Source organism: Xyrauchen texanus, chromosome 42, assembly GCF_025860055.1.
Source record: "Xyrauchen texanus isolate HMW12.3.18 chromosome 42, RBS_HiC_50CHRs, whole genome shotgun sequence".
Taxonomy (NCBI): Eukaryota; Metazoa; Chordata; class Actinopteri; order Cypriniformes; family Catostomidae; genus Xyrauchen; species Xyrauchen texanus.
Genome location: NC_068317.1, coordinates 34,419,049 through 34,443,950, shown reverse-complemented (window position 1 = coordinate 34,443,950; position 24,902 = coordinate 34,419,049). Strand labels below are relative to the sequence as shown.

At 39.8% G+C, this 24,902-nt stretch overlaps 2 gene segments (V, D, J or C); one reads left to right on the top strand and one right to left on the bottom strand.

Annotated features, from left to right (window-relative positions):
- The window catches only part of LOC127635151 (immunoglobulin kappa constant-like), a 142,577-nt gene that overhangs the window by 84,459 nt on the left and 33,216 nt on the right, over positions 1–24,902 (bottom strand).
- LOC127635060 (immunoglobulin kappa variable 4-1-like) lies at positions 11,531–14,626 on the top strand. The segment is given in 3 exon segments: positions 11,531–11,601; positions 11,751–12,015; positions 14,590–14,626. Coding segments are annotated over 3 exon segments (351 nt in total).

Genomic DNA, 24,902 nt, shown 5'->3' with positions numbered 1-24,902 from the left:
TCAACATACAACCCAACACAATCTTCATCAACACACAACACAATCTTCATCAACACACAACACAATCTTCATCAACACACAACACAATCATCATCAACACACAACACAACACAATCTTCATCAACATACAACCCAACAGAAAGCACGCCACTCCAATATGCCCCCCATATTGCTCCTTCTTCCCACGGGATGAAGGATTTTGCGGCTGGCGATGGAGGCGATCTGGGGACAGCAGCGGGTGCAGCTCGCCGGGTATGCCCCCTCAGTTCACCCGCCCCGGCACGCCCATTGACTCCCGTCTGTGCTCGAGGCAACAGCGGCTCGCCTCACAGCCAGCCTGCCTATCCTCTAGAGCTCGAGGTGGATGAGCTCGCCGCTGCATCGGAGAGCACGGCGTCTGGCGTTGAGGACTCCCTGGGCTACCGACTCGGCCTGCATGCCCAGGCTGAGGCTGACAGCGCAGATGTCCGATATGCTTGCCCGGGCGCCGACAGCGTGGGGCTGGACTGGTTCCTGGGGGCTCTGCACCGTTCACAGCCAAGCCCCCGGTCCCGTTTTTCCGGAAGTGCATGATGAGCTGACGTCTGCATGGAGGGCACCCCTCTTCACACGTCACAAAGCTCGGCGACATCGTCGAGGACTTTATCCAGCAGTTCTCCGTGGTGAAGAAACAGGCGGAGGCCATCTCACATATTCTGCCCGCCGCCAAGCCTGCTTCTTCGACACAGCGTCTCATTCCCTCCATCAGGGAATGGAGGTTACATCCGTAACCTAGACGTTCTCGTTTTCATCCGTACTTCCTACTCTAGTGCCACCTACAGGGCTGAATGTGACACCATATCTCGCTCTCTTTTAAAAGCAATTGTACTTACAGTGTTCACCTTTGGTCTACACAACTTCTAAATGTTCCTTTAGTTTAACTAATTAACATAATTATATACATTATGTAATACGTGTATGCGTTTTGGATATCTTTTGTGTATGTACCACACGTATGTTTTCTTCTTTGTTGGTTCTCCTATTATGCGGTGTGCCCCAAGGGTCCATTTTATGCCCTCTTCTCTTTTCACTTCATATGCTCCCTTTGGGAGCCATTTTTGAGAAATTTAAGATCTCCTACCACTGCTATACTTACGATACACAATTTTATCTACCAGCTAAAACTGACAGTACTAATCCTTTGGACGTGCTTTTACGACTGTTTTGAGGAGATCAAATGTTGGATGGCTAATCATTTTTGGCAATTCAACAAAAGCAAAATTTTAGGCCCCTCCAGGTCTCCATCTGCTTTTAATTTAGGTTCAATTTCTTCCAGTGTTCAACCTCATGTAAGAAATCTTGGAGTTACATTTAATTTGTTACAACATTTTTAATAGAAATAAATTTTGACTTGAATTTGAATTTGTCTCGCATGAAACAGTCGTAGAATGAGGTGTAGCACGGTGTGCTTGTAGGAATTCCCTTGTGAATTCTTTCCATCCTTTGGCCTCCAGAGAAGCAGATAGCAATGTATGCTTAAGAGTACGGTTAAATCATTCAACTTCTCCATTTGCACAAGTGTGATCTGAAATTAGTTTTCGGCTTACCCTCACAGCTGAACACAGTCGCAATAAATTGTGTGACTGGCGTGGCGGTGTCGCGAACGTCCGCTGACTTGTCATGCGATTGGCAGTCTTAACCTGGCCGTCCATGCCCTGCCAACATTATAGATCTCTGAGTCTCTGCTTGGTTCTCACTATACCTTGGTGTGTATCATGAGCCAAGGCAATGAACTGCGATCTCAACGTCTCTGGTACTAACAGTCTGTGTGTACCTCTTACCACACAATCATCCTGAAGAGAGAACTCATGTTGAAGTCTGTAGTATGGCAGTGGGTCAGCACATAGACCCTTGGAAAATTTTGGCCATCTGGTTGTCAGTAACTCATGTAACTTATGATGAATTGGGCAGGCAGCACATGCTTGTTGTATTCATCAGCTGATACAGCTGTGAGGGTTGAAGTAAGCACAACCACTTCCACATCATCCTCCAGCCCAGGCTCACTACCCTGTAATGGTAAACGACACAGACAATCAGCTGTAACATAGTCACGTCCAGGTTTGTACTTGATGTCGTAGTTAAACGTCATTAGTCTAGCTGACCACTGAACAATCCAAAGTCCTTGAACACCTGTAAGGCCTTTAAGTATGGTCGACATCAGTCTCTGAAAGCAACTTGGCCCTGATGCCAGTCCATATGGTACTCTTTTGTAACGGAATAAGCCTTTATGAGTAATGAATGGACTGCGGCTATCTTCATGAACCAATACTTGGTGATAGAGCTTTGAAGGTCAAGTGTTGAAAAAAACCCTCAGTTCTGTGAACATTTCTTCCATATGAGGAAGTGGAAAACTGTCCACCACTACTGCTCTATTTGGTTCTCACAAATCCACACAAAGTCGTATGTTACCGTTTTTTTCTTAGTGACAACAACCGGTGAGACCCATTCTGGCGATTCAATCGGTTCAATCATGTCCACATTATCTTTCTTGAATCACGATCTTCATCAACACAACAACAATGATATTCATCACCTTCTTCATCTGGACTCTCACATCATTTGCTCGAGGTTTGTAATATGAGTTTGTAAATGTAAGGATGAGTTAACAATTTCCTCAGAAGAAGAGCGGGACTCCGATGAACATTTGTATTTTGAAGAGAGATTTGATCCAGCCGAGGATACAATTTCAAGCGAGTAAGTCAAATAGTTTTCATTAGCTGGCGTGCTATTTTATATAAACGTACATATTTTACTAGTGGGACTGTTTCCAGACAGGATTCAATGTATTGACATTTGAAATATGTCCTAATAGGCAAGTTTTAGTTACATGTAAATGTTGTTATTTACATTGTATGCTGTATGATATAAATATGATATGTAATATGATATAAAAATAATATGAATGTTTAGATTATATTTTAACGTGTTTATGCTGACTCGTTATCATCAACAAAGCTTGTGCTTGCAAATATGTTTTCAGGTTAAATTAGTAAAATACACTTTAAATATGCCCATATTAGAAAATCAGCATCTTATAATGATTTCTGAAGGATCATGTGACACTGAACACTGCAAAATTCAGCTTTCATCACAAATTGCATTTGACAATATATTCAAATAGAAAACTGTTCTTTTAAATTGTAAAATGAGTTCACACAATGTTTTTACTGTATTTTGGATACAAAATAAATGCAGTCTTGGTGAGCAGAAGAGACTTCTTTTAACGGTAGTGTAGGTCTAAAATTAAGTAAAGTCTTTGTGTAAAGAAAATGTATAGTCAGATTACTTCTTTTAACTTCAAACTTGATTTGGATCATTAAGTCTCCTCACATTCATTCTCTTTCTGTCACATTCCTCATTGATGAGCCCAGAGGAGGGGTCTTTGTGTCCTCGGGTGTGAAACACATAAATATTAGTGATAGTTCACGCCTCCTCTCATATTAATATTCAACACTAAAAGTGTCATACAAAAGTTCAATTACTAGATTGTTTTGTATGAATGAGTGATCAGGATGATTTTCACATCATTTTGTAGCAAAATCTCTAGGCTACAAGATCCAGTTCTCAAAAGTCTTGTGGACAAACGTTTAGTATGTGTTTAATATGGCCTTATTTCAGTGACTTACAAATTTAGATTTTTCAAAAACCACGCATAAACGTTATTTTCTCAAAAATACAAACCTGTACATACATGTTGCTCACATATTATTGTAGCTCAGTTTGTGCTGAATACAGTGTTATCAGACTTTAGCCATTAATGTGTTTTTAAGCAACTGAAAAAAGCACAAATCTCAAGGAATGTCAAAACTTCTCCAAGACCCAAAACACCCTCAGACCCCAGAGGGTTAAACCTTCCACAGCACGAACAACATAATGAGAGACATTGAGTGTGTGTTTGCTATTAGACAAACCATCTAATGATCTTTGAACAGACCATAATATGATCAGATGTCACAACAGGTGCTCTCCACCATTACAAAATCTGTCCAACCTTGTGGACCTACAGTACAGAAAAAAGTCTTCATCTCGTGTTACAGATGAGCTGGTGCAGTTTATTAGTTGCATATGTTTTATGAAGATGTCACTTAAATAACTTCATAACTGTCAAACGACTCAATAGAGCAGAAGTGAAACTGGTGTGTTCCAGTTCAGATCATTGAACCAATCAAACAGTGAATCTGAGAGTGTGAGGTGAAAATCACATTTGCATTGTCAGAGTTGAATGATTGTGTTTCTCTCAGAATAGAGCAGCTCTGTCTCCAGTGAACATGTTCAAAACACAATTTTCTAGTAAAAGTAAACTTTTACTTTAATTCATTTGCGAATACAATAAAAAATAACAAATGTAATTTCTTCTAAATGTTCTTTAGATTGCACAGGACAGGTCACTGTAACTCAGAGTCCCACAGAGAAACATGTTCAGATCGGACACACAGTCACTCTGACCTGTAAAACCAGCAGTTTCATTGGACGAAAGTCAGATGGTGCACTGCAAAAAATGATTTTCTTGACAAGTATTTTTGTCTTGTATTCCTGTCAAATTATCTAAACTTTCTTAAAACACGATTTATTTACTTGTCAAGCAAAATGGGATAAGATATTAAGTCTTGTTTTAAGATAAATCTGACTAAATTTAGTGAACTTTAGACTCAAAACAAGAAAAAAATCTGCCAATGTGGTAAGCAAAATAAACTTAATTTAAAAGGAAAACAAGTTTATTTTGCTTATCATGGCAATTTTTTCTTGTTTGAGTCTAAAGTTCACTAAATTTAGTCAGATTATCTTAAACAAGACTTAATATCTTATCCCATTTTGCTGACAAGTAAATAAATCGTGTTTTAAAGTTTAGATAATTGACTAAGACAAAAATACTGTCTAAAAATCATTTTTTACAGTGTGACTTAAGACTTGTGTTTCCTGGTATCTACAGAAACCTGGAGAAGCTCCAAATCGTTTAATATACAACATCAAAACCCTTCACACTGGAACTCCATCACGATTCAGTGGCAATGGAGCAGATCATGGATCTGATTTCACTCTGACCATCAGTGAGTCCAGACTGAAGATGCAGGACATTATTACTGTCTGACTTATCACTGGATTGACAGTAAAGGTTTATTCACACACTGATAAAGAGTCGTACAAAAACTGCAGCTGCTCACACACACACACACACACACACACACACACACACACACACACTGTTCAATCTAGACTCATTTGACTTTGTTTAGATGACAAAAGTTGAAGCAGTAAAACAGAGATTGAGGGATATTTTTAAGGAATAGCGCTTGACAAATTCTCAGTTACGTATTCTCTGATCTGCAATACTGATTGGTTTTTGGAGGTCATTTAGTGAGTTTATGTCACATGATCATAATGTATATTAGACTGACAGCATATAAGCTGTTGGAGATCTTTTACATGTCTTTGCATATTCAGCACATGCTTCAGTGATCTGAGAGTGTTTATAGTGTGTGAGTTTAACACTTTTCTTCATTAAAACTGAACAAACAACAACAAGAATGAATTTCATCAGCGTCTGTATCTGGACACTTCGTTCTGTCTGTTCAAGGTTCAGTTGAAATATTATTCAAACTCAATGTTATTTACATGCTTGTGTTTGGTAGAAAATCAATATATTCTGTATTTTAAAGTTTCATATCTTTCTTTTCTGATGAACTTTCTTTAACAGAAATTACAGGACAAATTTCTGTGACTCAGACTCCAACAGTAACAACTGTTCAACCAGGAGAATCCATCACTATAACCTGTAAAACCAGCAGAGGAATTGGACATCGCTACACATGGTTGTAGATCCTGTCTAGCCTGGTATCATCAGAAACTCGGAGAAGCTCCTAAACTCCTCATTTATTGGACCAAGAGCCTGCAGTCTGGAACTCCATCACGATTCAGTGGCGGTGGATCTGAATATGGAACTGATTTCACTCTGACCATCAGTGGAGTCCAGACTGAAGATGCAGGACATTATTACTGTCTGAGTAGACCCTACATCAGTAATAGCTGGTTGTTCACACAGTGATAAAGAGTCGTACAAAAACCTCTGTCAGTCACACTGCACTGATACACTGACAGATAACGCAGCTGCTCACACACACACACACACACACACACACACACACACACACACACACACACACACACACACACACACACACACACACACACACACACACACACACAAACACACACACACACACATGTTTATATATCATAGTGGGGACTCTCTGTGAACTTCCATGAATTTTATGGATTTTATACAGCTCTAACGATAATTTTTATCCCCTAACCCTAGAAACCTTTTTGCATTTTTACATTTTCGAATAAATATTGTTTTGTATGTTTAATAAGCCATTTCCCTCATGGGGCCCGCTTGTTTTACTATCCCCACAATGTAGTATAAACATGTACACACACACACACACACACACACACACACACACATACACACACACACATACTCCCACACACATACTTCCACACACACACACATACACATATACACACACACATACACACACATGTTGGTCTACTTATCATTATGAGGACTCTCCATAAACATAATGACTTTTATACTGTACAAACTATAGATTCTATCCTCTAAAACTTTCTGCATTTTTACATTTTCAAAAAAACATTGTTTAGTATGATTATTAAGCTATTTAAGTTATGGGGACACTAGAAATGTCCCCATAAATCAAATTTATAGCATAATAACCTTGTAATTACCAGTTTGTAACTTAAAAATGTGTCCTTGTAAATCACATAAACATGCACACACATACACACACTCACATACACATACACCCACACACTCGCATACAATGTAATATCTAAGATGGCGGCGCACACAGTTGCAGCAGCTCAGTGTCTACCCGGTCGGTGGCTTGTATGGTTGTTTATGTACGCATTATGTCTTGTTTTGTGTACATTTTATCGGGCGAGTAACATCTTTAGCCGGCACGATCTCCTTAAGATCGGACTATGTTACGAATGGAGTGTTACAAGCGAGTTTCTCCGTCTTCACAAGATTCCGGTGGAGTTGGCGAGGAGCCAAGGCTCTCCGTGGATTATCATCCCGGCGGGGAGGAGGCGAGGGTGGCGCAGAGAGAGAAGGCGGAGGCGAAGCTGCAGGGCCGGTGCGCTAGCCAGGCTACCGAGGCAGCCACTCAAACCACCGCTACCCAGCCTATTTCTCACGACTGCCAGATCCCTCGTGAACAAAATGGATGAACTGAGGCTACAGACTACAGCGAACAACGTAGTGAAGGACAGCTGCATTCTGCTTTTCACAGAAACCTGGCTTCATTCATCCATCCCGGACTCTGCCATTGAGCTAGCAGGCTACACAGCACAGCGTCATGACAGAACAGTAGCCTCCGGTAAGAGCAGAGGAGGGGGGCTCTGTGTGTACGTGAATAACAGCTGGTGTACTTACACAGTGACTGTGGACAGCCAATGCTCCCCAGATTTGGAGTATGTGACCGTTAAATGCAGGCCCATTTACCTCCCAAGAGAGTTTACTGTGGACATGATAACTGCTGTTTACATCCCACCAGATGCTAATGCTAACTCAGCTATTGGACTTTTACATGGCAGCATTAGCATTCAGCAGAGCAAGTATCCTGACGCTGTGCAGATTATAGCAGGGGATTTCAACCATGCAGATTTAAAGGCAGCATTCCCTAAATTCCACCAGCATGTTAAGTGTGCTACTAGGGGAACTAAGACTCTGGACAAGGTCTACACCAACATCAAACTAGGCTACAGGGCTAGGCCACTACACACCTGGGCCAGTCTGACCATGTGTCCCTGCTTTTGATCCCTGCATACATCAAGAAAACGGCTCCTACCATCACAAAAACGGTCGCCACCTGGCCTGAGGGTGCCACCCAGCAGCTGCAGGACTGCTTTGATAGGACCAACTGGGGGGTCTTTGAACATCAGGACCTGGAGGTGTTCACAGATAGTGTATTGTGCTACATTAAAAACTGCATAGACACTGTCACTGTGGACAAACGCATTCGGGTCTACCCCAACCAGAAGCCCTGGATGACCCGGGAGGTCCAGCAGCTGCTGAAGGAGAGGAACATCGCCTTCAAATCCCGAGACAAAGCTCTCTACAGCACAGCTCGACCTAACCTGAAGAGAGGCATCCGTGAGGCCAAAGCAGACTACAGGAGGAGGATTGAGGAACGCCTGGACAGTAATGACAGCAGGCAGGTGTGGCAGGGAGTTCAGCACCTCACCAACTACAGGGCCGACCTGCTGCTGATGGTGACACCGCTCTGGCAGAGGAGTTGAATCTCTTCTTTGCCCGCTTTGAGGTGACACCACCAGGGACAGCATCACCAAACCCCGCGGTCCACAGCAGCTTAAACCTCACAGTAGAGGAGCATGAAGTGAGGCGCATGCTGCGGGCCGTCAACCCGAGGAAGGCTGCGGGACCTGATGGCGTCCCGGGACGTGTGCTCAGGGACTGTGCTGAGGGATCTTTACAAGGATTTTCAACCTGTCTTAGGAACAGTCCACGCTACCACCCTGCCTAAAGTCCTCCACCATAGTCCCCCTGCCGAAAAAACCACACATTTCCAGCCACATTTCCAGCCTCAACTATCGGCCATTAGCACTGACACCAGTGGTGATGAAGTGCTTTGAAAAACTAGTCCAGAGTCACATCATTGCAACATTGCCACAAAGCCTTGACCCCCACCAGTTTGCCTACAGAGCGAACCGATCCACTGAGGACGCCGTGGCCACAGCACTACATGCTGCACTGTCACACCTGGAGCAGCAGGGGAGCTATGTGCGGATGCTCTTCATGGACTACAGTTCTGCGTTCAACACCATCCTCCCACACAAACTGGTGGTAAAACAAGGGGCGACCTGGGACATTCCACCTGCATGTGGATACATAGCTTCCTCTCGGGGCGCAGACAGAGGGTCAGAGTGGGCTGTCATACATCCACAGCCCTGAGCCTCAGCACTGGCTCACCCCAGGGCTGTGTACTGAGCCCCCTGCTCTACTCCCTCTACACACATGACTGTGCCCCCGTCCACCTTAGCAACACCATTGTGAAGTTTGCTGATGACACCACAGTGGTGGGGCTCATCTCTGGGGGGGATGAGTCTGCCTACAGGGACGAGGTGGAGCGGCTGACAGCATGGTGCAGGGGCAACAACCTGCTCCTTAACACCACAAAGACCAAGGAGCTCATAATAGACTACAGGAGAAAGAAAACGGCCACTCCACCACTAATCATCAACTGTGTGGACAGGGTGGCAGACTTCCGCTTCCTGGGAGTCCACATTGGGGAGGGCCTGACCTGGAGCGCCAACACCTATGAGCTACTAAAAAAGGCCCAGCAGAGACTTTACTTCCTGAGAATACTCAGGAAGAATAACATCACACAGAAACTGCTGGTGTCCTTCTACCGAGCCTCCATCGAGAGCATTCTTACATACTGCATCTGTGTATGGTACACCAGCTGCACAGTGGCTCATAGGAAAGCGCTGCAGAGGGTCATCAACACGGCCCACGCTGCCCTGTCCCCACACTGGAAGAACTACACAGCTCCAGTTGCATCAAAAAAGCACAGAACATTATAAAGGACTCTTCACACCCTGGACACTCTCTGTTTGAGTTGTTGCCGTCAGGCAGACGATTCAGATCAGTCAAAACAAGGACAAACAGATTCAAACACAGCTTTTATCCTACAGCAATTACCATACTCAATACTGCTAATTAATTATGAAGTAATACTGTTTACAATTAACTGTAAAAAATGGATGTGCAATGATAAAATGTACTTTTACGTGGGTATGTGGGCATACTTGGGCAGTTTTTATATATACAATTTATTGATTATCTTTTTTTATTTTTTTTATTTTTTTTATTTGACATTAAAAAAAATATTTACAATGATGTACTGACTGGTGAGCACTTTAAATTTCGTTGTACTGGTGACAATGACAATAAAAGTATCTATCTATCTATCTATCTATCTATCTATCTATCTATCTATCTATCTATCTATCTATCTATCTATCTATCTGCACATGCAGGAAGGCCTGCAATGAGAGAGTTACAGTAGTCCAGTCTAGTTATGACAAGTGACTGAACGAGCAGTTGTGTGGCATGTTCGGAGAGGAAGGGTCTTATCTTCCCAATATTGTAGAGTGTAAATTTACATGATCTTGCGGTCTTTGAGATGTGGCAGTGAAATTTAGCTTATTATCGATGGTTACCCCTAGATTTCCGACAGTTTTGGAAGGCGTTACTGTAGTTGAACCCAGCTGCATGGTGATGTTGTGTTCAACAGCAGGTTTGGTCGGGAAGACAAGGAGTTTGGTCTCGGCTGGGTTGAGTTGCAGGTGGTGTTCCTTCATCCAGGCCGAGATGTCTGTCAGGCAGGCAGCGATTCGAACAGTCACTGTGGTGTCATTGTGCTGGAAAGACAATTAGAGTTGTGTGTCATGGGTGTAGCAGTGGTGAGAGAAACCATGTGACTGAATTATGGGTCCCAGTAATTTTGTGTGTATATAGAGAAGAGAATTGGCCCAAGCACTGATCCCTGAGGTACCCCAGTAACCCAGTAACTGATGTGGCTTGAATACCTCACCTCTCCAGGTTACCTTGAAGGACCTACCTGACAGATAGGAATTAAACCATTCAAGCACAGTTCCTGTCATGCCCAGAGTAGAGAGGGTGGAGAGTAGGATCTGATGGTTGAATGTGTCAAAGGCTGCAGAAAGTTCCAGCAGAATCAGGACGGATGATCTGGACTCAGCATTTGCTGTCTCAGCGACTCAGTGACAGACAGCAGGGCAGTCTCGGTGGAGTGTCCACTTTTGAAGTCTGACTGATTGTCATCCAGCATCTTGTTCTGTGAGAGATTTGATTGAAAACTGCCCTTTCAAGTGTTTTTGCAATGAATGGGATGAGAGAGTCTGGTCTGTAGTGTTCTATCTGTGTAGGGTTAAGTGCAGTTTTTTTCAGCAGCGGGGTTACTCGAAATGCCTGTAAGTAGAGACATGTTAATTATGTGTGTGAGTCCAGGTAAGATGGATGGAGAGATTGCCTGGAGAAGGTGAGAAAGAATGGGGTCAAGGGAACAAGTGGTGGGGTGGTTGCAGAGGAGGAGTTTAGATCTTACCTAGCTCTGCTGGATCTTTAGATTTCCGCCATCTCCTCTCAGCTGCCCTGAAGTCATCCCAATGTTCACAAAGGACGTCAGACAGCCAGGGACTAGGTGGTGTAGTACGTGCTGGCCTAGAGGAGAGAGGATATATGTTTTTGTGACAGATGTATTTTCATGTATTAATTGTTTGTCATTGCTGCTGTTCTCCTGTAACAGTCACATTTGCTGGTGAGAGGAAACAGTTTTGAATGTCCCGCCCCTCTGATTAAAGCACAATATCAGACTGTCTGTTAGTCAGGACTGTCAAACCAACATCACTGTTCCTTCAGTTCTCACTCATTCACAGTAAAGATGACAGCACACGCTCTCATTATCTGCTCTCTTCTGCTTTTCACTGCTGGTGAGAATCTATTTCAGTGCTAATAGTCTCTATATTTTACACATTCAAACTAACATGAATTGTACTTGAGAATATTTTCATCTTCAGGTGTCAAAAAACTATTTTTGAGATAGTAAAAACTTCTGTGTTTATTGTGTCATGTGCTTCAGAGTGTGATGGACAGATCACAGTCACTCAGAGTCCCTCAATAACAGCAGCTCAACCAGGACAACAAGTTCAAATAAACTGTAAAACCAGCAGTGATATCTACTGGGATAGTACTTATGGCTCCCGCTTAGCCTGGTACTTACAGACACCTGGAGAAGCTCCTAAACTCCTGATAAAAAAAGCAAATGAGTTAGAATCAAATACACCATCTAGATTCAGTGGCAGTGGATCTAAAAGTGATTTCACTCTGACCATCAGTGGAGTCCAGACTGAAGATGCAGGACATTATTACTGTCTGAGTGTACATTACATCAACAGTAAAGATGTGTTCACACAGTGATAAAGAGTCGTACAAAAACTTCTGTCAGTCACACTGCACTGATACACTGACAGATACTGCAGCTGCTCACACACACACACACACACACACACACACACACACACACACACACACACAAAGTGGAGAAAATGTGCATTTTTGTGACATGTATATTTGATAGAGAATGACAGAATAAAAATGTTTCATTGTCCAGCACAGCAGCAGCAGATCACGACAAAGACATTTATTAAAATATGATGTTAATATGAAGGATCACACTTGATTTAGAGGCTTCAGTTCTCGACAAGAAGCATCATTCAGAACACTTACACAGCAGATGGATCTTTCTGGAACTATTTATTAATCACATCAGGACTTTAAAGAAATTTATATCTTTGTTCTGGTGCACCAAAGCGGGAAATCCCAAATAATGATGGACGAGAGTTTGTTTGTTGTATTTAATGATCTGTGCTTTTAATACTGAGAGAAAATGATTCGATTAATATTATGAACTTTAATTGTAAAAATAATTGATATGAAAATCTCACACTAGTTTATTAATTTAGGTGCACTTTGATGGTTTTGATCATGAGTATAAATAATCATCAGAGAAAACTTTTAGTCGTCTTGATTAAAGTTTTTCATTTCAGACACAAAAAACATCAGATTTACAGTCACAATCACAAACAAGACAACACACACTTCACACACATCTTACATGAAGAGAACACACTGAACACACACACACACACACACACACACACACACACACACAGACACACTTCACACACATCTTACATGAAGAGAACACACTGAAACACACACACACACACAGTAAACAATACATATATACTCTTGTAAACATTACAAACAACATATAAACAATAAACAGTGTGTGAGAGTTTGAGAGTGTTGCTATGCAACTGAATTATTCTTGTTTCATGCTTAGGGCTGGGATAAACGATTATTTTTTAAACGATTAATCTAGCGATTTATTTTTTTCGATGCATCGATTAATCTAACGATTCATTTTTTTCATTCCGATTCGATTTCGATTCGATTAATCGACTTGTGACAACACCGGTAATACCGGTTTCATCGGGGGTGGGGGTGTATAAAATGTAAAAAAAAAAAACATTTGCCGGGAGTTTGATTGACTGGCGATCTGATCAATCAATCATAATACGCCATTTTTGTCCGACAAAGTAGTCAGGAGAGAGAAGATTAACGTCGGTGGATTTGAATTTGAATAATGGATTGTAGGCTACTGTACTGACATCTTTCCGCGGTTAAAACAACAGTCCTTCTGATGTAGGCTACATTCATGTTTAGCCTATTTGATGCTATAAATTAACCAAGGAAAAGATGATCGGTTCACGAGCAGCTTTAACTGAGGCAATCTGTCACGACACATTAAAGAGCCACAAAATAGTAGGCCTATTTATGGTTTAATTTTCTTTGAATGACCAAATTTGAAAGTTGAGACTTTATTAAATGTTACCTGCTTGGTCCTGTCTGTCAGCGAGAGGTGATGTAACATACATGTTGTTCAGGTATTAAAATAGATTCATCTAGTGCTGGAGTCTCTTGTTTGATCGAGTGTGTGTTGATAAAGTGATTTTTCAGGAGTCGCTCAAATGGAAGTTTCTTGAAGACAAGACTTGAGGAGAGTCAAGAGCACCGATATCAAAACTAACTCTAATAGAGAGACAGCTCTTCTTCAAGACACTCGACTCCTCATTTCTCACAAGAAAATGGAGAAAACATTCAAAAGAATAAAGGGAAGATTCTCCCTCCCTCTTTCTTTCTATTCTTATTTGTTTTGAACACACAATCACACACTTTACTTCAATACACTCAACCACACAGCACAATTTCACTCAATATCAAAGAACTACAATTCACTTCACAGTCAAACACTTCTTCCTCTCTCCATGGAAAGACACAAACTGAGGGGTTTTGAAGTGTCTCAGTAACCTGTAACATCTGCCTCCACTAATTATCCCTCATAATGAAGCTCATTAGTGGCTTGTACATCTGAAACAACACCAGCAGAGGGAGACAAAGAGAGAGAAAGTGCTGCTCCAAAACAGAAAATCCCTGTTGAATTACACAGAGATGGATCAGTAGTATTCAATAGTACACTTATCATATGACTTCAGAAGAAATGGATTTAATCACTGGAGTCGTGTGGATTACTTTTCTGCTGCCTTTATGGGATTTTTGGAGCATCAAAGTTTTGCTCATCATTCACAAGCATTGTATGGACCAGCAGAGATGAAATATTCCTCTAGAAATCTCTGTCATTGTCTACATTCATTTCCATTTAATCCATGAACATTTATTATCTCTTCATGTCGTCTGTGGGGAATGTGGGTTCTCCATTGCGGACAGTGATCCAAACCAGTTTAACCATTTACCGTTACCTCAAGATTATATAAACACTCCAACATGTGAAAGAGAATATATAATATTGGGTCACTCAATGACACAATGTGCTTATTTGTATGTTTTTCTCACAGTAATCCAGACTGTATAATGTCAGTGAGAGCTCTCTGAAGAAATCAACTCTATTAATTCTATTGATTGATGTCTGTTTTACTCAAAGAGGGTATTTCCAGAGAGAGTCACTTTGCATTGGCATCACACGCTTCAGTGATCAGAGAGTGTTTATAACTGTGAGTCAAACACTTTATAACACACGGCTGTTTTTCAAGATACAAAACCAACAAACACAAAAATGAATTTCTTCATCTTTATTTGGATTCTGGGAGCTTTTATTCCAGGTAAACATCAAATGAAATCTTCTCACTGATTTACTGATTTTTAAGACTTTCATATACAGTCAATTTAAAGATTTTCATCAAACGTTATTTTCTCCTGATCAGAATCCAGAGGAGTCACTGTAACTCAGACTGAAGTTGTGACTAAAACTGCAGGAGAAGTCATTATAAAGTGTAAAACTGATCCTGGAATATATAGTGATGGTTTATCTTGGTATCAGCAGAAACCTGGAGAAGCTCCAAAACTCATCATATATGGCATAAAAACTCAGAATGGTGATAGTTTTCAGCGATTCACTGGAAAAGGACAAAGTGGTGGAACTGATTTCACTCTGACCATCAGTGGAGTCCAGACTGAAGATGCAGCACATTATTATTGTCTGAGTTTACCCAACATCAGTGGTTTTGTGTTCACACAGTGAAAAAGAGTCGTACAAAAACCTCTGTCAGTCACACTGCACTGATACACTGACAGATACTGCAGCTGCTCACACACACACACACACACACACACACACACACACACACACTTATAATAATGAATACATTTAATGAATTGAGTTTTTCAGAAAAGTTCAAATGTAAGTTTTCATTCTCTTCTCCTCTAAACTGTGTTGTTTGTTTTAATATAAAAGAGTGAAACAGAAAAATGATTGATGGAAAAAGGAACATAAATCAGATAGTTAATAATGTTTAACATTATATTAAATAATGTTAAACATGCATTTAGTCATCATCATTCTGCGACACGTAACAGTGGAGTCCAGCACGAATCAGGAATGGTGCTGGATCCAGCCGGTTCTGGTGACCTCAGGATAGGAGTCCCGAAGTTGAGACAGGGAAACAAATAAAATAATATAAGCATAGATGCCATTTAATTTATTGCAGAGTAAGATATCATGCTCAATGTTTCTGGTTTCTGGTTCCGGCAGACCCAACTAAAGCAGCCTAATTGTGGGATAAATTAGGTGCATGTCTGGCTAAATAGATGAGTCTTTAGTCTAGACATCAACTGAGAGTGTGTGTCTGCATCTCGAACAGTATTAGGGAGACTATTCCATAGTTTAGGAGCCAAATATGAAAAGGATCTTCCTCCTTTAGTGGATTTTGATATTCTAGGAACTATTAATAGGCCAGAATTTTGCGATCTTAATGAACGTGTTGGAATATAGCGTGGTAGAAGATCACTTAAGTACTGCGGAGCAAGACCATTCAAAGCTTTGTACGTAGTTAACAGAATTTTAAAATCAATACGGAATTTAACAGGTATCCAATGTAACGATGATAAAATGGGGCTAATATGATCATATTTCTTGGTTCTCGTCAGCACTCTGGCTGCTGCATTTTGAACCAATTGAAGTTTATTTATTGATCTTGCTGGACATCAGCAACCGAGAGCATGTGCCTTAATTTAGCAATATTTCTTAGGTGGAAGAATGCTGTTCTACAAACATTTGTAATTTGATTTTCAAAGGACAGATTGGTATCAAATATAACACCTAAGTTCTTCGCTGTTGAAGATGATGTAACAGTACATCCATCTAGAGACAAATTATATTTTAGTGGCTTATTTTTAGAGTTTTTTGGTCCAATAATTAGAACCTCTGTTTTGTCAGAATTGAGTAGAAGGAAATTTCTGGCCATCCAATCTTTTATTTCATTAATACACTCTGCTAATTTTTAGAATTGTGAAATCTCATCAGGTTTTGAAGAAATATAAAGTTGTGTATCGTCAGCATAGCAGTGGAAACTTATTCCACGATTCCTGATAATATCTCCCAGGGGAAGCATATACATGGAGAAAAGCAGAGGCCCTAAAACTGATCCCTGTGGCACTCCATATTTTACTTTTGTTTGGTTTGACAATTCCTCATTTACATAGACAATGTGGTAGCGGTCTGCTAAATATGACCTAAACCATGCTAATGCCACTCCACAAATTCCAACATAATTCTCTAGCCTATTCAAGAGAATGTTGTGATCTATCGTGTCGAATGCATCACTAAGATCTAAAAGCACTAGAAGAGAAATGCAGCCGCGATCAGTTGATAAGAGCAAGTCATTTGTAACTCTGATAAGTGCAGTCTCTGTACTGTGATGAGGCCTAAATCCTGATTGAAATTCTTCATATATACTATTTCTCTGTAGAAATGAACATATTTGGGAGGATACTACCTTTTCTAGTATTTTTGACATAAACGGGAGATTTGAAATCGGTCTATAATTAGCAAGTTCTCCAGGATTAAGTTGTGGCTTCTTAATTAGCGGTTTGATAATTGCCATTTTAAAGTTTCTTGGGACATGTCCTAAGCATAGCGAGGAGTTAATGATATTAAGAAGAGGTTCTGAAATTACAGGAGATACCTCTTTTAAGAGCTTAGTTGGTATAGGATCTAACAAACAAGTTGTGGCTTTTGATGTTTCGATAAGTTTTGTTAACTCTTCATGACCTATGATAGCGAAGGATTGAAGTTGCACATGAGGGAAATTATTCGACATTGTTTTCTGGGGTGCTATGACAGATGATTGCATAATTCCAATTTTATTTCTGATTATTTCGATTTTATCTGTGAAGAAATTCATGAAGTCATTACTCTTGAGCTGTGACGTAATATCTGGTTCGGTTGAGGCTTTATTCCTAACCAATTTAGCCACAGTACTGAATAAACATCTAGGATTGTTGTGGTTATTTTCTATGAGTTTACTAAAATATGCTGACCTGGCAGCTTTGAGTGCGTGTTTGTAGCTACAGACACTATCCTTCCATGCGCCACGAAATACTTCTAATTTTGTATTCCACATGCGCTCCATTTTCCGAGCTGCTCTCTTGAGAGCATGAGTGTGATCATTGTACCATGGTGCAGGGCTTATTTCTTTAATTTTCTTTAATCGAAGTGGGGCGACAACATCAAGGGTGCTAGAGAAGACTGCATTTAAATTTTTTGTTATTTCATCAAGTTCTTCTGGGCTTTGGGGTTTATTGAGTATATGAGATAGATCTGGAAGAGTATTAGTGAAGCTATCTTTAGTGGTCGAAAGAATGGTTCTACCTGAACGATAGCATGGTGTAGATTGAGTAACATTATCTGATTGCAGCATGCAAGAGACGAGGTAATGATCCGAGATGTCATCGCTCTGTTGCAGAATTTCTATATTATCAACATCAACTCCATATGACAGAATTAAATCTAGCGTATGATTATGGCGATGAGTTGGTCCTGTTACATTTTGTCTGACTCCAACAGAGTTGAGAATATCGATAAATGCTAATGCCAATGTATCATTTTCATTATCTATGTGAATGTTGAAGTCACCAACAATTAAGGCTCTATCTACAGTAACTACAAGATCTGATAAAAAATTTGCAAATTCACTAAGGAAATCTGAATAAGGTGATCTGTACACTGTAGCAAGGGTAAAGGACGACAGAGATTTTTTATTTATATTTGTATTTGACGGTGTCACCTTAAGCATTATTAGTTCAAAAGACTTACATTTATATCCTGTCTTCTGAGTAACACCAAAAACTTCACTGTAAATTGTAGCAACACCTCCTCCTCGACCCTTCAGTTGAGGCTCATGTTTATAACAATAACCTGGGGGAGTAGATTCATTTAAACTAATATATTCATCCGGTTTAAGCCAGATTTCAGTCAAACAGAGCGCATCTGATCTATGATCTGTAATCATTTCATTGACAATTAGTGCTTTGGTAGAAAGAGATCTAATGTTTAGTAGCCCTATTTTTATATGATGTACATTTTTAATTTGTTTGTTTTGTTCAAGTTTGACCTTAATCAAATTTTTTCTAAATGATTTAGTGAGGGTTTTGTGTTTGGTAGTTCGGGGAACAGACACAGTCTCTATGAGATATCTAGGTGATACAGTCTCTATGTGTTGTAGTTTATGTGACCTGTGTGATGTCTCAAGGCAGCTAGCAGACGTTCGGATTAACCAGTTTGTCTGCTTCCTGACCTGGGCCCCATTTAGTCAATTAATATCATTATTAAGTCTATGAGCCAAATTACTAGAGAGGAGAGCGGCACATTCCCTGGAGGGATGGAGTCCGTCTCTCTTTAGCAGGTCAGGTCTACCCCAAAAACTTTTCCAATTGTCTATAAATCCTATTTTATTCTGCAGACACCACTCAGACATCCAGCCATTCAGTGACACTAATCTACTATAAACCTCGTCACCACGACTAGCAGGGAGGGGACTTGTCATGTGATTGGCATGTGATGCCTGACTTGATGGCAGTCTTAACCTGGGCGTCCATGCCCGGCCACCATTATAGTTCTCTGAGTCTCTGCTTGGTTCTCACTATACCTTGGTGTGTATCATGAGCCAAGGCAATGAACTGCATTCTCAAAGTCTCTGGTACTAACAGTCTGTGTGTACCTCTTACCACACAATCATCCTGAAGAGAGAGCTCATGTTGAAGTCTGTAGTATGGCTGTAGGTCAGCACATAGACCCTTGGAAAATTTTGGTCACCCTAACGTTTCTTTCTCAATTGTACAATTCTTGCGTTCTGTCTGTGTCAAGGTGCGTGATGCAAAAGCAACAGTCTTTTCAGACCCGTCCCAGTGCATTTGAGTTATAACAGCACCCAGACTGTAGTTGTGTTCCCTAAAAATGACAGCTCTGTCTGTCTTGTGACATTTCTCCAAGTTCAGTGTCCAGCTGCTTCAAGACGTTGAATTGCTGCGTTCAAGATCCTGAAGTGTTCCTCAACAGTCTTTCCTGAAACAAAGACATCATCAAGGTTACATTGAACACCTGTAAGGCCTTTAAGTATGGTCGACATCAGTCTCTGAAAGCAACTTGGCCCTGACGCCAGTCCATATGTTACTCTTTTGTAATGGAATAAGCCTTCATGAGTAATGAATGGACTGCGGCTATCTTCATGAAGCAATACTTGGTGATAGGCGATTTGAAGGTCCATTGTTGAAAAAACTGTTGACCCCCTCAGTTCTGGGAACATTTCTTCCATGTGAAGAAGTGGAAAACTTTCCACCACTACTGCTCTATTTGGATCTCACAAATCCACACAAAGTCGGATGTTACCGGTTTTCTTCTTAGTGACAACAATCGGTGAGACCCATTCAGAACAATCGGTTCAATCATGTCCTGTTGTATGAGATGTTTTAGCTCTTGTGATACAGCTTTACGCACTGCAAACGGAAGATGACGTAACTTCTGCTGTACCGGTTTCACATCAGCACAGACTTTAACTAAGTGTGTGAATCCTTTTGCACAACCCAATTTTTCAGGTTCCATACGTGTGTCAGATGTATTTATTGTGCAGCACGGCAATGTAGCAATACGGCCATCTAACAGCTGCAGTTCTAGGGCCGCAAACATGTCTCGTCCTATCACCGCGGTGCCAGTATTTACTACGACCAGTTCTGTTGTAGTACATCGATTACCGTATGCAATCTCAGCTTCCAAGCATACGTTTACAGGTATGGCATCACCACCATAGCTCACTAAATGTATCTTTGGTTTTGAGAGAGTAGCAGTAGGGAAATACTGTGTGCACACTGACATTGGAATGATTGATACAGTTGAGCCCGTATTCAGCATTAACTTAAAAGTCTGCATTGAACCACATGTGCTGATTTGAACAGTACACATTATCTTTCTTGAATCACAATCTTCTTCAACACAACAACAACGATATTCATCACCTTCTTCATCTGGACTCTCACATCATTTGCTCGAGGTTTGTCAAATACAACTTTTATAATTAGAAGGTCACAGTCACTCAGAGTCCCTCAATAACAGCAGCTCAACCAGGACAAGAAGTACAAATAAACTGTAAAACCAGCAGTGATGTGTATGATGGTGATTATTTAGCCTGAAACTTACAGAAACAATGAACAGGAACAGCATGAGGGTGAGAAAATTATGACAGAATTAACATTCTGTAATAATTCAAATGGTTTGGCCAAAACATCATAGTGTTTCATTCAACATTTCTTTCAGATTCATTTACAAAAAAGCTGAGTAACACAGAGTTAGAGTTTTAGCACTGTAACAGTTCAAATGAAAACACCACAGTTTAAAAATAAAATATGGAACCATTACATTGTGCTCTGCTAATATATTAAAGAACAGTCTTTAGTTTAGAAACAATAAAAACAGTAGCAGAAAGAGAGGAAAACAGTCAAAAAAGAAAGAAGGCAGACCTCAACTAAAACAGCTGGATTCTTCTGTTTCGGTGGTGACTGGCAAGCTCAACATTATTATTTATAATAGTTGCAGAGTTATTATCTATATTGATTAAAAATAATGGTATTGAAGGTATTTCAGTGTTGGATAGACATATACTTATAAGCCAGTTTGCTGACAATACAACATTGTTTCTAAAGAATGAATATCAAAGTCCATGAGCTTTACATTCGATTAACCAGTTTTCTAAAGCTTGGGGCACATTTAAACCTAAACAAATGTGTAATGTTAACACTGCAGGAGTTTCCTTTGCAGTCATTATCTAATATACAAATTAAAAGGGAAGTTAAATATTTGGGGATTATTATTTCTAAAGATAAAGATGTTATGGAGAATAAAAATGTGTTGAATGACATAGATAAATGTAAGTCCATATTGAATAGATGCTGCAGAGGGATCGTACACTTTTTGGAAGGGTTCTTTTATCTCAAATGGATAGTTTGTCCAGACTCATCTATCCAGCCTTCTCCTTGCCCATATTGATTAAATTAATAAATAAGGTGAATTTTAAATTTATTTGGCGAAATAAGTGTCAGTACATTAGAAAGGAGGACATGATTAAAAAATATGAAGACGGTGGGGTGAATGCCTTCGATTTTGACATTATGAATGGTGTTTTGAAATTGAAATGGTTAAAATCCTTCATTCAAAATAGCCACTCTTTTTGGTTTATTGTCCCCAATACTATCTTTAACAAACTGGGGGGAATACACTTTCTGTTATGTTGTGACTTTGAGTGCACCTCGTTACCAGTTAAACTTTCATCCTTCCATCAGCAGGTGCTGCTCTATTGGAAACTATTGTTCAAACATAACTTCACTCCTCACAACACTGCAGTGTGGAATAGTAGATATATAAAGTTTGGCAGAAAATCTGTATATCTTGAAGAATGGATATCTAAAGGGATTTGGGCTATTGCCCATTTCTTGGATGATAATGGAAATGTGTTACTGTACAGAGAGTTTTGTGAGAAATGTACCGTTAATATGTTTAATAGAATGATTAGAGCTATACCACTTCCGTTAAGATTAATGGTTGAAGAAGACATGTTGTACTCCAAAATCTCCCCAGTACTGAGACCGCTCTCCTTAGAAGATTCTGATTTTTGTGATAAAAAATGTACAAATAGAGTCATTAGAATTTTTGTTTTTACAGGCTTATTACCCAAACCCAATTAGACGGGAATACGTGCTTAAAGATTTTGATAAAGTTGAAATAAAAAAAAATAGGAAAAATTATTTGTCTTAACCTCTCCCTCCTAAAGCTAAGGAGGTGAACTTCAACATTTTAAATGAGATTTATCCTACTAAAGAATTTTTAAGATTGAAATGTAATTTTGATGTGAATAATTGTGTTTTTTGTGAAAAACATATTGAAAATCTAGAGCATGTCTTCTTTGATTGTGATCTGGTGCCCCTTTTGGAGTGAGGTGCAGAATTGGTTAAGGTCTAGGAGGGTTGAACTCCCACCTCTCACGTGGAAGTTAATTAGGTTTGGTGTTTGTCTGGAAAACAAAGATTGTGATTTTGTTATTAATTTCTTGTTATGTTTTGGAAAGTTTTTCATTCATAAATGCAGATGGTTTAAATCTAAACCCAACTTTAATCACTGGATGAATGAGGTTAAACTTTTGTGCAAACCTTTAAAATTTGTTAAAAATCAGAAGCCCTTAAACTGATTTCTCTTTTGGATACGTTTAAATTAATTTAAAAAGTCCCTTTTTATTTATTTTTCAATTTATTTATTTTTATTTTTATTTTCTATTTAATTATTGGTTTGTTCATAGTGTGTTTTCTGTTCTTTGTACTAGCTATGCTCAACCTATGGCTGAACAATTGAGGTTATATTCAGAGATTTGTTGATGTACCTTGTTTGTTTGTGTTGTTGAAGGATAACAGTAGTTATTTGAGAAAATTGTTATGTATATTTTGATAAGTCACTTGTGATTTGTATCCTTTTTTTTGGCAATAAAGATGACTTTATTAAGCTTTAAAAAAATCTTTATCTTTGAATCACGAACTTCAGTAGAGTCTATAAACTGATTGGCCGTAAAATGAACCAATCACAAGACATCTTATAGGGGGGGGCACCTGAGGTGGCCAATCGAATTTCAGGGGAGGCCGGTGCCCCCCCCTGGCCACCACGTTGACCTGCCCCTGCAGGTTACACAGTGTACCAGATGCTGCTAATGAAAAAACTAAACTTAGTTTAACCACTAAGAGGTCACAGAAGTACTGAAAGACAGTGGACAGGCTCATATAAAGGGAGAGGTGATGTAACATACATGTTGTTCAGGTATTCAAATAGATTCATCTAGTGCTGGAGTCTCTTGTTTGATCGAGTGTGTGTTGATAAAGTGATTTTTCAGGAGTCACTCAAATGGAAGTTTCTTGAAGTCAAGACTTGAGGAGAGTCAAGAGCACCGACATCAAAACTAACTCTAATAGAGAGACAGCTCTTCTTCAAGACACTCGACTCCTCATTTCTCACAAGAAAATGGAGAAAACATTCAAAAGAATAAAGGGAAGATTCTCCCTCCCTCTTTCTTTCTATTCTTATTTGTTTTGAACACACAATCACACACTTTACTTCAATACACTCAACCACACAGCACAATTTCACTCAATATCAAAGAACTACAATTCACTTCACAGTCAAACACTTCTTCCTCTCTCCATGGAAAGACACAAACTGAGGGGTTTTGAAGTGTCTCAGTAACCTGTAACATCTGCCTCCACTAATTATCCCTCATAATGAAGCTCATTAGTGGCTTGTACATCTGAAACAACACCAGCAGAGGGAGACAAAGAGAGAGAAAGTGCTGCTCCAAAACAGAAAATCCCTGTTGAATTACACAGAGATGGATCAGTAGTATTCAATAGTACACTTATCATATGACTTCAGAAGAAATGGATTTAATCACTGGAGTCGTGTGGATTACTTTTCTGCTGCCTTTATGGGATTTTTGGAGCATCAAAGTTTTGGTCACCATTCACAAGCATTGTATGGACCAGCAGAGATGAAATATTCCTCTAGAAATCTCTGTCATTGTCTACATTCATTTCCATTTAATCCATGAACATTTATTATCTCTTCATGTAGTCTGTGGGGAATCTGGGTTCTCCATTGCGGACAGTGATCCAAACCAGTTTAACCATTTACCGTTACCTCAAGATTATATAAACACTCCAACATGTGAAAGAGAATATATAATATTGGGTCACTCAATGACACAATGTGCTTATTTGTATGTTTTTCTCACAGTAATCCAGACTGTATAATGTCAGTGAGAGCTCTCTGAAGAAATCAACTCTATTAATTCAATTGATTGATGTCTGTTTTACTCAAAGAGGGTATTTCCAGAGAGAGTCACTTTGCATTGGCATCACACGCTTCAGTGATCAGAGAGTGTTTATAACTGTGAGTCAAACACTTTATAACACACGGCTGTTTTTCAAGATACAAAACCAACAAACACAAAAATGAATTTCTTCATCTTTATTTGGATTCTGGGAGCTTTTATTCCAGGTAAACATCAAATGAAATCTTCTCACTGATTTACTGATTTTTAAGACTTTCATATACAGTCAATTTAAAGATTTTCATGAAACTTTATTTTCTCCTGATCAGAATCCAGAGGAGTCACTGTAACTCAGACTGAAGTTGTGACTAAAACTGCAGGAGAAGAAGTCACTATAAAGTGTAAAACTGATCCTGGAATATATGGCTATGGTTTAGCTTGGTATCAGCAGAAACCTGGAGAAGCTCCAAAACTCATCATATATAGTGTAAATTCTCGGTATGGTGATAGTTTTCAGC